We start from the raw sequence: 14,188 nt of genomic DNA, 5'->3' as shown, positions 1-14,188 counted from the left end.
ACACTGTCTAGAAAGTGCCACCTCCTGGCAGGAGGCCAACCAGCACAAAAATAGTGCCTTAAACCACCAAAGCTAAAAACCCTCACAGAGTTCATTTCTGCCACCTCCACCAGAACAGGTGCTGGTATCCATGGCTGAGAGACCCACAGACAGTTCACATCACAGGACTCTGTGAGGCAACCCCCAGTACCAGCTTGGAGCCTGATAGACTTGCTGGGTGGCTAGATCCAGAAGAGAGATAATAATCACTACAGCTTGGCTCACAGGAAGCCACATCCATAGGAAAAGGGGGAGAGTACTACATCAAGGGAAGACCCCATGGGACAAAAGAATCTGAACAACAGCCTTCAGCCCTAGACTTTCCGTCTTACAGAGCCTACTCAAATGAGAAAGAACCAGAAAACGAACTCTGATAATATGACAAAACAAGGTTCTTTAAATCCTCCAAAAAATCACACTAGCTCACCAGCAATGGACCCAAACTAACAAATCCCTGATTTACCTGATAAAGAATTCAGGAGGTTAGTTATTAAGCTAATTAAGGAGGCACCAGAGAAAGACGAAGCCCAGTGTAAGGAAATCCAAAAAATGATACAACAGGTGAAGGGAGAAATATTCAAGGAACTAGACAGCATAAATAAAAACAATCAAAACTTCAGGAAACAATGGACACACTTGTAGAAATGCAAAATGCTCTGGAAAGTCTCAGCAATAGAATTGAACAAGTAGAAGAAAGAAACCCATAGCTCAAAGACAAGGTCTTCAAATTAACCCAATCTAGCAAAGAAAAAAGAATAAGAAAATACGAACAAAGCCTCCAGGAAGTCTAGGATTTTGTTAAACAACCAAACCTAAGAATAATTGGTGTTCCTGAGGAAGAAGAGAATTCTAAAACTTTGGAAAATATATTTGGGGGAATAATTGAGAAAAATTTCCCCAGCCTTGCTAGAGACCTAGACATACAAATACAAGAAGCACAAAGAACATCAGGGAAATTCATCACAAAAAGAACATTACCTAGACACATTGTCATCAGGTTGTCTAATGTTAGGATGAAGGAAAGAATCTTAAGAGCTGTGAGACAGAAGCACCAGGTAACCTATAAAGGAACACCTTTATAGTTATACCTTTAAATTATAGATTAACAGCAGATTTCTCAGCAGAAACCCTACAAGCTAGAAGGCATTGAGGCCCTATCTTCAGCCTCCTTAAATAAAACAATTATCAGCCAAGAATTTTGTATCCAGTGAAACTAAGCTTCATATATAAAGGAAAGATACAGTCTTTTTCAGACAAATGAATGCTGAGAGAATTCACCACTACCAAGCCACCACTACAAGAACTGCTAAAAGGAGCTCTAAATCTTGAAACAAATTCTGGAAACACATCAAAAGAGAACCTCTGTAAAGCATAAATCTCATAGGACCTATAAAACAAAAATATAATTTAAAAAACAAAAACAAAAAACCAAGGTATACAGGGAACAAATAGCACAATGAATGGAATGGTACCTCACATCTCAATACTAACATTGAATGTAAATGGCCTAAATGCTCCACTTAAAAGATACAGAATTGCAGAATGGATAAGAATTCACCAGCCAACTACCTGCTGCCTTCAAGAGACTCACCTAACACATAAAGACTCACACAAACTTAAGGTAAAGGGGTGGAAAAAGACATTTCAGAAAAATGGGCACAAAAAGTAAGCAGGAAGAGCTATTCTTATATCAGACAATACAAACTTTAAAGTAACAGCAGTTAAAAAAGACAAAAAAAAAAGGACATTATATAATGATAAAAGTCTCGTCCAACAGGAAAATATTACAATCCTAAACATATATGTACCTAACACTGGAGCTCCCAAATTTATAAAAACGATTACTAATAGACCTAAGAAATGAGATAGCAACACAATAATAGTGGGGGACTTCAATACTCCACTGACAGCACTAGACAGGTCATCAAGACAGAAAGTCAACAAAGAAACAATGAATTTAAACAGTACCCTGGAACAAATGGACTTAACAGATGTATATAGAACATTCCATCCATCAACCACAGAATATACATTCTTTTCAATAGCACATGGAACTTTCTTCAAGATAGACCATATGAGAGGCCACAAAATGACCCTCAATAAATTTAAGGAAATTGAAATTATATCAAGTGCTCTCTCAGACCACAGTGGAATAAAACTGGAAATAACTCCAAAAGGAACCTCCAAAATACATGGAAATTAAATAACCTGCCCCTGAATGAGCATTGGGTCAAAAACGAAATCAAAATGAAAATCAAAAAATTCTTCGAACTGAATGACAGTAGTGACACAACCTATCAAAACCTCTGGGACACAGTAAAGGCGGTGCTAAGAGGAAAGGTCATAGTCCTAAATGCCTACATCAAAAAATTTGAAAGAACACAAACAGACAATCTAAAGTCACACCTCAAGGAACAAGAGAAACAAGAATGAACCAAACCCAAACCCAGCAGAAGAAAGGAAATAACCAAGATCCAGAGCAAAACTAAATGAAATTGAAACAAAAAACAATACAGAAGATAAATGAAACAAAAAGCTGTTTTTTTGAAAAGATAAATTAAATTGATAGACCATTAGCAAGATTAACCAAGAAAGGAAGAGAGAAAATCCAAATAAGCTCAATAAGAAATGAAATGGGAGATATTACAACTGACACCACAGAAATACAAAAAGTCATTCTAGGCTGCTATGAACACCTTTACACACATAAACTAGAAAACCTAGAAGAGTTGGATTAATTTCTGGAAAGATACAACCCCCTAGCTTAAATCAGGAAGAATTAGATACCCTGAACAGACAAGCAGTGAGATTGAAATGGTAATTTTTAAATTACCAACAAAAAAATGCCCAGGACCAGACAGATTCACAGCAGAATTCTACCAGACATTCAAAGAAGAGTTGGTATCAATCCTATTGACACTATTCCGCAAGATAGAGAAAGAGGAAACCCTCCCTAAATCATTCTGTTAGCCCAGTATCACCCTAATACCCAAACTAGAAAAGGACATAACCAAAAAAGAAAACTACAGACCAATATCTCTGATTAACATAGATGCTAAAGTCCTTAACAAAATACTGTCTAACTAATCCAACAACATATCAAAAAGATAATCCACCATGATCAAGGGTTTCATACCAGGGATGCAGGGAAGCTTTAACATACACAAGTCAATAAATGTGATACACCACATAATCAGAATTAAAAACAAAAATCACATGATCATCTCAATAGATGCAGAAAAAGCACTTGACAAATTCCAGCATCCCTTTATGATTAAAACTCTTAGCAAAATTGGCATACAAGGGACATACATCAATATAATAAAAGCCATCTATGACAAACCCACAGCCAACATAATACTGAATGGGGAAAAGTTGATAGCATTTCCTCTGCGAACTGGAACAAGACAAGAATGCCCACTCTCACCACTCCTCTTCAACATAGTAGCGGAAGTCCTAGCCAGAGCCATCAAACAAGAGTAAGAAATGGCATCCAAATTGGTAAAGAGGAGGTCAAGCTGTTGCTGTTTGCTGATGATATGATTGCTTACCTAAAAAACCCTAAAGACTCCTCCAGAAAGCTCTTAGACCTGATAAAAGAATGCAACAAATTTTCTGGATACAAAATCAATGTGCACAAATCAGTAGCTCTTCTATACACCAACATTGACCAAGCAGAGAATCAAATCAAGATCTCAACCCCTTTTACAATAACTACAAAAAAATAAAATACTTAGGAATATACCGAACCGAGGAGGTAAAAGACCTCTACAAGGAAAACTACAAAACACTGCTGAAAGAAATCATAGACAACACAAATGAAAACACATCCTGTGTTCATGGATGGGTAGAATCCATATTGAGAAAATGACCATACTGCCAAAAGCAATCTACAAATTCAATGCAATTCCCATCAAAATTCATTATTCTTCACAGAATTAGGAAAAAAGAATTCTAAAATTCATGTGGAACCAAAAAAGAGCCCACATAGCCAAAGCAAGACTAAGCAAAAAGAACAAATCTGGAGGCATCACATTACCTGATTTCAAACTACACTATAAGGCCATAGTCACCAAAACAACATGGTACTTGTGTAAAAATAGGCACATAGACCAATGGAACAGAACAGATAACCCAGAAATAAACCCAAATACTTAGAGCTTACTGATCTTCAACAAAGCCAACAAAAACAAAGTGGGGGAAGGACAACCTTTTCAATAAATGGTGCTGGGATAATTGACTAGCTACATGTAGGAGAATAAAACTGGATCCTCATCTCTCATCTTATTCAAAAATCAACTCAAGATGGATTAAGGACTTAAATCTAAGCTCTGAAACTATAAAAATTCTAGAAGACAACATTGGAAAAACCCTTCTAGACATTGGCGTAGGCAAGGATTTCATGACCAGGAACCCAAAAGCAAATGCAATAAAAACAAAGATAAATTTCTGGGACTTAATTAAACTAAAGAATTTTTGCAAGGCAAAAGGGATAGTCAGCAGAGTAAAGAGACAACCCACAGAATGGGAAAGAATCTTCATAATCTATACATCTGATAAAGGACTAATATCCAGAATCTATAATGAACTCAAATCAGCAAGAAAAAAAAAATCCCATCAAAAAGTGGGCTAAGGACATAAATAGACAATTCTCAAAAGAAGATACACAGATGGCCAACAGACATATGAAAAAATGCTTAACATCACTAATGATCAGGGAAATGCAAATCAAAACTGCAATGCGATACCACCTTACTCCTGCAAGAGTGGCCATAATCAAAAAATAAAAAAATAAAAACAAAACAGTAGATGTTGGCATGGATGTGGTGATCAGGGAACACTTCTACACTGCTGGTGGGAATGTAAACTAGTACAGCCGCTATGGAAAACAGTGTGGAGATTCCTTACAGAACTAAAAGTAGAACTACCATTTGATCCAGCAATCCCACTAGTGGGTATCTACCCAGAGGAGAAGTCATACTTGCACACACATGTTTATAGCAGCACAATTCACAATTGCAAAATCGTGGAACCAACCGAAATGCCTACCTATCAATGAATGGATAAATAAACTGTGATATATATATGTATATATATATATATATATATATAATGGAATATTACTTAGCTATAAAAAGGAATGAGTTAATGGCATTTGCAGTAACCTGGATTAGATTGGAGACTGTTATTCTAAGTGAAGTAACTCAGGAATGGAAAACCAAACATTATATGTTCTCACTCATAAGTGGGAGCTAAGCTATGAGGATGCAAAGGCATAAGAATGACACAATGGGCTTTGAGGAAATCAGGGGGAAAGGGTGGGAAGAGGGTGAGGGATAAAGACTACAAATACGGGTGCAGTGTACACTGCTCGGGTGATGGGTGCTCCAGAATCTCACAGATTACCACTAAAGGACTTACTCATGTGACCAAACGCCACCTCACCTTTTCCCCAATAACTTGTGGAAATTAATTAAATAAATAAATGGAATTGACACCCCCAAAACATACAAAGAATCAATGAAATAAAAATTGGTTCTTCGAAAGGATAAACAAGATTGATCGACCACTAGCTAGATTAACAATGAAAAAAGAGAAGATCCAAATAAATACAATCAGACAAAGGTGACATTACAATTGATCCCACAAATATAGAAAAAAATCCTCTAGACTACTATGAAAACCTCTATGCACACAAAGTAGACATCTAGAGGAAATGGATAAATTTCTGGAAACACACAACCTTTCAATATTGGACCAGGAAGAAGTTGAGACTCCGTTATTGGTCTGAAAGACCAATAACAAGTTCTGCAACTGACTTCAGTAGTAAAAAAAACCCTACTAAGCAATAAAAGCCTTGGACCAAATGGATTCACAGCTAAATTCTATCAGATGTAAAAAGAAGAAGTGGATGCAATTCTACTGAAACTATTTCAATAAATTGAGAAGGAAAGATTCCTCCCTAACACATTCTATGAAACCAGTGTCATCCTGATACTAAAATCTGGCAAAGGCACAACAGAAAAAAGAAAACTACAAGCCAATATCCCTGACAAACATAGATGCAGAAATCCTCAACAAAATAATAGCAAATCAAATGTAGCAGCACATCAAAAAGTTAATTCACCACAATCAAGTGGGCTTTATTCCTAGGATGCAAGATTGGTTCAACATATGCAAAACAATAAATGTAATTCACCACATAAACGGAATTAAAAACAAAAACCATATAATTATCTCAATAGATGCTGCAAAAGCTTTCTGTAAAATCCAACCTCCCTTCATGATACAAACCCTCAACAAATTAGGCATTGAAGGAACATACTTCAAAATAATAAGAACCATCTATGACAAACCCACAGCCAGCTTCACATTGAATGAGCAAAAGGTGGAAGCATTCCCTTTAAGAACTAGAACAAGACAATGATGCCTACTTTCACCACTACTATTCAGCATAATACTGGAACTCCTACAGAGCAGTCAGGATAGAGAAAGAAAGAAAAGGAATCCAAATAGGAAAAGAGGAAGTCAAACCATCTCTCTTTGCTAAGGATATGATTCTACACCTAGAAAATCCTCAAGATTCCATCAAAAAACTTCTACACCTAGAAAATTCTCAAGATTCCATCAAAAAACTCCTAGACCTGATAAACAATTTCAGTAAAGTTTCAGGATACAAAATCTACCTACAAACATCAAAATCAGTAGCATTTCTATGCACTAATAACTTCCAATCTGAGAACCAAATGAAGAATGCAATACCATTTACAATAGCCACAAAAAATTGAAAACCTAGGAGTACCTCTAACCAAGGAGATAAAAGATCTCTACAAGGAGGACTACAAAACACCAATGGAAGAAGTCAGAGATGACACAAACGAATGGAAAAACATTTCATGCTCATGGATTGGAAGAATAAATATTGTTAAAATGGCTCTACTGCCTAAAGCAATCTGTAGATTCAATGCTATGTCTATCAAATTATCAACATCATTTTCCACAGAACTAGAAGAAATTATTCTAAATTTATATGAGCCAAAAAAGAGGTGGAATAGCTAAAGCAATCTTAAGCAAAAAGAACGAAGCCAGAAGCATCACATTACCAGACTTCAAACTATACTACAAGGGTGCAGTAACCAAAACAGCATGATACTGGTACAAAAACAGACACATAGAACAGTGGAACAGAATAGAGAACCCAGAAATAAAGCAGCATACCTACAAACAACTGATCTTTGATAAGTTGGCAAAAATAAGCATAAGAAGGGGAAAGGACTCCTTATTCAAAAATGGTGCTGGGAAAACTGGCTAGCCATATGCAAAAGAAAGAGACTGGATCCCCCACCTATCACCACATATAAAAATTAACTAAAGATGGATGAAAGACCTCAAACTATAAAAATGCTAGAAGGAAACTTAGAAAATACTCTTCTGGATGTTGGCTTTGGCAAAGAATTTATGACCAAGTCCTCAAAAGCAATTGCAGCAAAAATTAAAATTGACAACTGAGACCTGTTTAAACTAAAGAGCTGCACAGCAAAAGAAACTGTTAACAGAGTAAACAGACAACCTGCAGAATGAGAGAAAATATTCATCACCTTTGTTTCTGACCAGTGACTCATGTCCAGAATCTATAAGGAATTTAAATAAATCACCAAGAAAAACAACCCCATTAAAAAGTGGGCCAAGGACATGAACAGACACTTCTCAAAAGAAGACATATAAATGGCCAACAAACATATGAAAAAATGCTCAACATCACTAATCATCAGAGAAATGCAAATCAAAACCACAGTGAGATACTATCTTGCACCCAGTCAGAATGGATATTATTAAAAAGCCAAAAAACAACATGTTGGCAAGGCTGCAGAGAAAAGGGAACTCATATACACTGTGGGTGGGAATGTAGTTCAGCCACTGTGGAAAGCAGTTTGGAAATTTCTCGAAGAACTAACAATAGAACTTCTGTTTGACTGAGTAATCCCATTACTGAGTATATACCCAAAGGGAAATAAATTGTTCTACCAAAAAGACACATGCACTCATATGTTCATTGCAACGCTATTCAAATAGCAAAGACATGGAATCAACCTAGGTGCCCATCAGTGGTGGACTGGTTAAAGAAAATGTGGTACATATGCACCATGGAATACTATGCAGCCATAAAAAAGAATGAAATCATGCCCTTAGCAGCAACATGAATGTAGCTGGGGGCCATTATCCTAAGTGAACTAATGAAGAAACAGAAAACCAAATACCACACGTTCTCACTTATTAGTGAGAGCTAAATCTTGGGTACACACATACAGATGAGAACAGTAGACACTGGGGCCTCCAAAAGCAGGTACAAAGGGAGGAAGTCAAGGTCTGAAAACCTTCCTGTTACGTACTGTGTTCACTATCTGGGTAACAGCATTAGTAGAAGCCCAAACCTCAGCATCATACAATGTACCCTTGTAACAAATCTTCACTTGTACCCCTGAATCTGAAATAAAAATGGAAAATTTTTTAAAAGAAATAATAATATTTGGTAGTTGCAAAAAAAGTAAAGTCTGGAATTCTGGATTCAAACATTATTTGATCCAGAGAGATTAGGGCAAGTGCTCTACGTCAGTGGTCTCAACAGCAAGTGACTTTGCTTCCCTCCGCTCCTCAAAGGATAGCATTTAGAGATGTTTTTTTGTTGTCACACTGGAGGGGGTGGCTACTAGCATCCTGTGAGTAGAGGCCAGGGATGCTGCTAAACATCCTACAATGCACAAGACACCCCCCAACAAGAATTATCTTCCCCAAATGCCAATAGTGCCAAGACTGAGAAACTCTGCTCTAGACACAGAGAAGAAAGAGGAAAGAACGTAGTTCAACATTTGACACACAAATGGATTTTCTGATCTCCAGTTTGCTTTATTGTCTTTGTAGCAGCCCAGCACTTTTGCTTCATGTGTTTACTTCTGCATTTCCATCAGTATAATCAAAGCTCTTCATTTCTCAAGGAGAGATACTTTGGTTTAACCCACTTTGTTTCTTTGAACCTCAATTTCATTATTTATATAAAATGATACGATTGAACTTGTGATTTGTGTTTTTCCCCAACTTTTCACTTTGAATAATTTTCAGACCTACAAAAGAATTGATGTGTAATGAATAAATATGTATGGTCTCTTCATTGATTTACCTTTATTAATATTTTTTCATATTTGCTTTTCCTCCCTTCTCTCTTTCTCTGCCCCTACCCCCATGCTAACAAAATTAACAATATGCATATACTTTTATCTGGTAATTCCACTTCTAGAAGTATATCATACAGATATATACACACACATGCAAAATGGTGTGTGCAGCACTGTTTGCAATGGCAAGAGATCAAAAGCAACTTTAGTGTCCATTAATAAGTTACTAATTAAATATAGGACAAGGAAGTTCTATGCAGCTGTTTATTAGATGAGGACATTCTGTGTGTTGATATGGATATATGTCTAAGATGTATTTTTAAGTGAAACATATAAGTTCATTATATATAATATGCTGTTATTTGTGTTGTAATGGGGAAATAAGTATATATTTGTATAATTTCATATTTCCTTGAATATACATAAAGAAACTCTGAAAGGATACATAAGAAACTAACAAAGTTAGGTCTGTGGGAGAAAGAGTGGAAATTATACCCTGAATGAGTTTTAGAACTAAATGAGCATTCCCTATCCAGAAGCTGGGCATAATTAACTACTAAATTTAGTCTAAGCAGTGTTTTACATTTTGAGCTTCTGTTAACTAAGGAGGATACCATTACATTTTATGCTTCAATTTATTGTCATTTGTTTTTGGATTCTAGTAGAATTCTATACATTTGTTATATCTAGCGATATTAATGAAGTTACTGCTCTATTATATTGAGTGAAAAACTGCATAAAAAGCATATGTTCCAAGTGAGACTGATATATAAAATAATTCATTTACACCAATATTGAGCTGTTTTAACTAATTGTGTAGGTGATCTTCCATTAAAAGAAGAAAATTAATTTTTTTTCATTTATTTATTTATTTTTTATTATTATTATACTTTAAGTTTTAGGGTACATGTGCACAATATGCAGGTTAGTTACATATGTGTACATGTTTTAAAAGTTCTACTAATTTCTAATTTTTTTAATCCACAGCAAGTTGGTATTGATAAAGGTGACATTCCTGACCTCACACAGGTAAGCAACTCTCCCAGTGGAAGATTCAGTATGCATGAGATTATTACAACATATATTGCCACAAATGGGCATAGTCTTGTAAGCATTTCATGCATTTTGAATTTAGGCCAACCAACTTTCTTGGAAATTATTCTACCTTATTTATTGTTTCTAGCCATTGAATATATTTCTGGAGGTAGTAGGAAGATTTTCTTGTTCTTATGATATAGATTCTTCTTTAAACACAACTGAATTTAGTAAATGAACTCATCTTTTCATTTTAAACTTGATCAAAAGGAAACCTTGAATAATGTTAATAGAAGTGCTTTGGCTATGAAAAGTCACTATTTCTAGGTCTGATAATCAGAATATTAGAACTTTTCCTCCTGCTTGTCTTCCTAGTTTCCAACATGTCCCAGATATGAAGGAGACCCATGAATAGGGAAAACTCTGATGTCGCAGTTGAACTACTTGTCTCCCCTATGAAATGGAGGAATGTCCATGTACAAAATAAGCTAATAAAATAGTAGTGGTAGATGAGCAATTTTTCTGGAGCCCATCTAGTAAATGACAACAATAGAGGGGCTTCTGTATCAATCATTTTATCTGTGAAGAGGGTACTGTGTATGGATCCTAATATATAGATAATATATAGATTCAAGGTCATTCATGGGTACAGTATAACCTTTCTCATAATTGGCAGGAACTGTTTTTACTTAAGTACTCTGTTATGGTACATTTATATCCCAAACAAACATGTTATTTAACTAGCAATGATGTTATTGTAGAGATGATAAGAGAAAACATAGAGCTGCTATCTTATATACCAGTAATGAATATATGAACTTTCTGTCCTTGTATAATCATTATAATAGAAAAAAATTGTCATAATGAAAGATATCTACTTGTTAATAATATGAAAGTGCATTTAGTAATTTGCTATCCTTATTATGCCTTGAAATATTTCCATCTTTAAAATAATATTAATCCTTAAGTTTTTATTAAAAATTAGGGAAACTCAAAGAAATCATCTTCTGTATTTGTATTATTAAAATACCAATTAAATATCAAGAATTCTTTATGAATAAAATTCACAGAGCAATCCAGAACATGATGGCATTGTATTTTTTAGTTAAAAGTTGAGAGGTAGTTCTTTTTCATAGACAGAATATTGGTATAAAATATTTCTGCTACTATGAGAAAACAGTGTTTTTTGATGAGGCACATACCTGAGTAAGATATTGGTATCATTTTGGATATGGCCAAAAAATTAAGTGTGCATAAAGTACCACTAAAAATCTCTTTATTAGATATAGATTTATCTTTGTAGCACTATAATTAAAAGCAAAGAAAATAAGTGTGTTTTCATTTAAACTAATTATTTTTAGTAAAATTTATAGTACATTTTAAAAAATAATCCACATAAGTAATACATGTTAACTTTTAAGACATTAAAATATTTAGCTCTGACATTTAGAAGCTAATGAATAGCTTCTAGAAGTGGCAAATCATCTTTATTTCAACTCTATGGACACCCTTACTGTAGAATAAGAGAAAGTAGGCTCTCAGTTAAGAATATAGGTCCTCATCTGTCATACTTAGTTGGGCAGTCTGAAAGGAAACAAGGAAATATTCAAATGACTACTTAAATCTGTTTCTGCTTTTAACATTAGACAATGAGAGCATATCATTGAAAGTACATCATTGAAATCATATATTTGGATTAAATTTTTAATGATACTATTATAGTCATTATAATATTTATAATCTCCCCCTCAAGAAGCCTGGAAACATTATATTTTACTGAATGATTTAAGATGTGTGTTTTCATAATTTAGGGAACAGAGACTCCTCCCTCAAAGAAAATAAAATCTTGCCCTGGGTCTGTTAGAAAGCTATTCTATGGTAGAAATTCATTAGAATCTGTTAGCACTCTATTCTCTTCTTTTGTTATGACCTTAACCGCCACATAAATTTCAGTATTAACATTTATTTTTATGTGATACATACACACCATGAATACTATACAACCATTAAAAAGAAAAGATCATGTACTTTGCAGAGACATGGATGGAGCTTGGGGCCAATATCCCAAGTAAACTAATGCAGAAACAAAACCAAATACTACATGTTCTCACTTGTAAGTGGGAGCTAAACATTGAGTATATATGACACACAGAAGTGAACAACAGACACCGAGGCCTACTGGAGGGTAGAAGGTGGTACCCCTGTGACATGCAATTTACCTATATGACAAACCTGTGCAAGTATCCCCAAACCTAAAAGATTTTTTAAATGTGGAAAAATATTTATTTTTAAATTAACTGTTCAGGCTGGGCGCGGTGGCTCATGCCTGTAATCCCAGCACTTTGGGAGGCTGAGGCAGGCGAATCACGGGTTCAGGAGATCGAGACCATGGCGAAACGCCCTCTCAACTGAAAAAAAATACAAAAAATTAGCCGGGCGTGGTGGTGGGTGCCTGTAGTCCCGGCTACTTGGGAGGCTGAGGCAGGAGAATGGCGTGAACCCGGGAGGCGGAGCTTACAGTGAGCCGAGATCGCGCCACTGTACTCCAGCCTGGGCGACAGAGCAAGACTCAGACTCAAAAACAAACAAACAAACAAACAAAAATTCCTGTCATAGAAAAATTCCTCTAGTTCAATATAAGAATATGATATGCTTCTGAAATTTCTTAATACTGTGGTTTCTTTTGGGGTTGTGAGTGACATAGAGCTAAACACCCTTCTTCATTCCTGTGTAGAGCCCCTCGGCAGGTCTAATGGAAGTCTCTAATTGACCTGAGGATTTAGACCTCTGACAGTTATGATCAGGTCTGAGCTAGCTATGTGAATTGTTCTGGGGTTAGTCCTTTAGAGAGTTGTTTCATCCTTAAAACCAGGATTAATCTGCAGATGGGTCCGAAGTACCAGGTTATATGGATTCGGTTCTACTCTTCTAAGATTAGATTCTGCTTTCTACCAGGCTTGTCTGCGGCCACCATGGCCATTCAATCTAGCCAGGTAATAAACAAAAATACCTGTCAGAAGAGAGTGTTAAAGAAGAGATGGAGATCAGAAGGGCTTCCTACTGGGAGTAGGAATAGAATGCTCATAACTTAAAAAATGATTAGAATTCCTCTTGCAGCAAAATGGAATGGAGGAATTTCATAGATATCTTTATGAATTTAATGGGTATCTTTTAGGTTAGAGACTGCACATTAAACATGAATGCAATCATCTGTAACCCTTTATAACTTGTACACATAATATCATAGTTATTACATTTAAATTATTCACCAATATCAATGAAATTTTTAAGGACATTCAAAAATAACTGTTTTGGGTAAGAACTGAATATATCAGAACTGAAATATTTCTCCTCAGCACTTTCAAATGATTTCTTAGATCTAATGATAAAAATTTGAATGATCTTGTGATTGCTTTTTTTAAATTTGGTTTTAATGATGCTTTATAAGCTATAGCATCTAAATCATAGATGGATGCTTTCTTTTGGAGCCTGGGCTCACAATTAGCTATGAATTTGTTCCAAGAAAAGAATTTTTTAATGTTATTTCCTGTTTGTGGCATGTGTACATGCCAAATGTAAAATATCTTCGTTTATGAAAAAAATCTTAGGTTTTGATGTCAGGAATTCTGGTTGATACAAAAACTACTGGTAAAGAAAGGTCTCCTTTTAAAGACCATACAACTGATGAATCAGTAACCATATGTTGCTGTTATCTATTTTTCACAGGCTGACTCTTGTTCTTTGGATTGGTGTTGCCATCTGATTGGTCTGTTGATTTTGGCATTTTTAAAAACAAGTAACTAAAGAGCCTGCTCATTATATTTTGTTATATTAAATTCCTTTTACAACAGCAGAGGCATTCTCAAAGTTTTTGCTCCTTGGAAATTTAAGAGGTGGTTTTCATTTATTGTCTACTGCATGCCAGGATGTCCTCACTGCCATAG

General features: G+C 35.3%; 1 protein-coding gene across 10 annotated transcripts in view; it reads left to right on the top strand.

Annotated features, from left to right (window-relative positions):
• The window catches only part of SNAP91 (synaptosome associated protein 91), a 162,787-nt gene that overhangs the window by 75,730 nt on the left and 72,869 nt on the right, over positions 1 to 14,188 (top strand). For all 10 annotated transcript variants that reach the window (XM_054557032.2, NM_001135486.1, XM_054557035.2 and 7 more), the window contains 1 exon segment: positions 10,197 to 10,238. In XM_054557032.2, the coding sequence (XP_054413007.2) occupies positions 10,197 to 10,238 (42 nt within the window).

This window comes from Pongo abelii, chromosome 5, assembly GCF_028885655.2.
Source record: "Pongo abelii isolate AG06213 chromosome 5, NHGRI_mPonAbe1-v2.0_pri, whole genome shotgun sequence".
Taxonomy (NCBI): domain Eukaryota; kingdom Metazoa; phylum Chordata; class Mammalia; order Primates; family Hominidae; genus Pongo; species Pongo abelii.
This window is presented reverse-complemented; position numbering and strand designations above follow the sequence as displayed.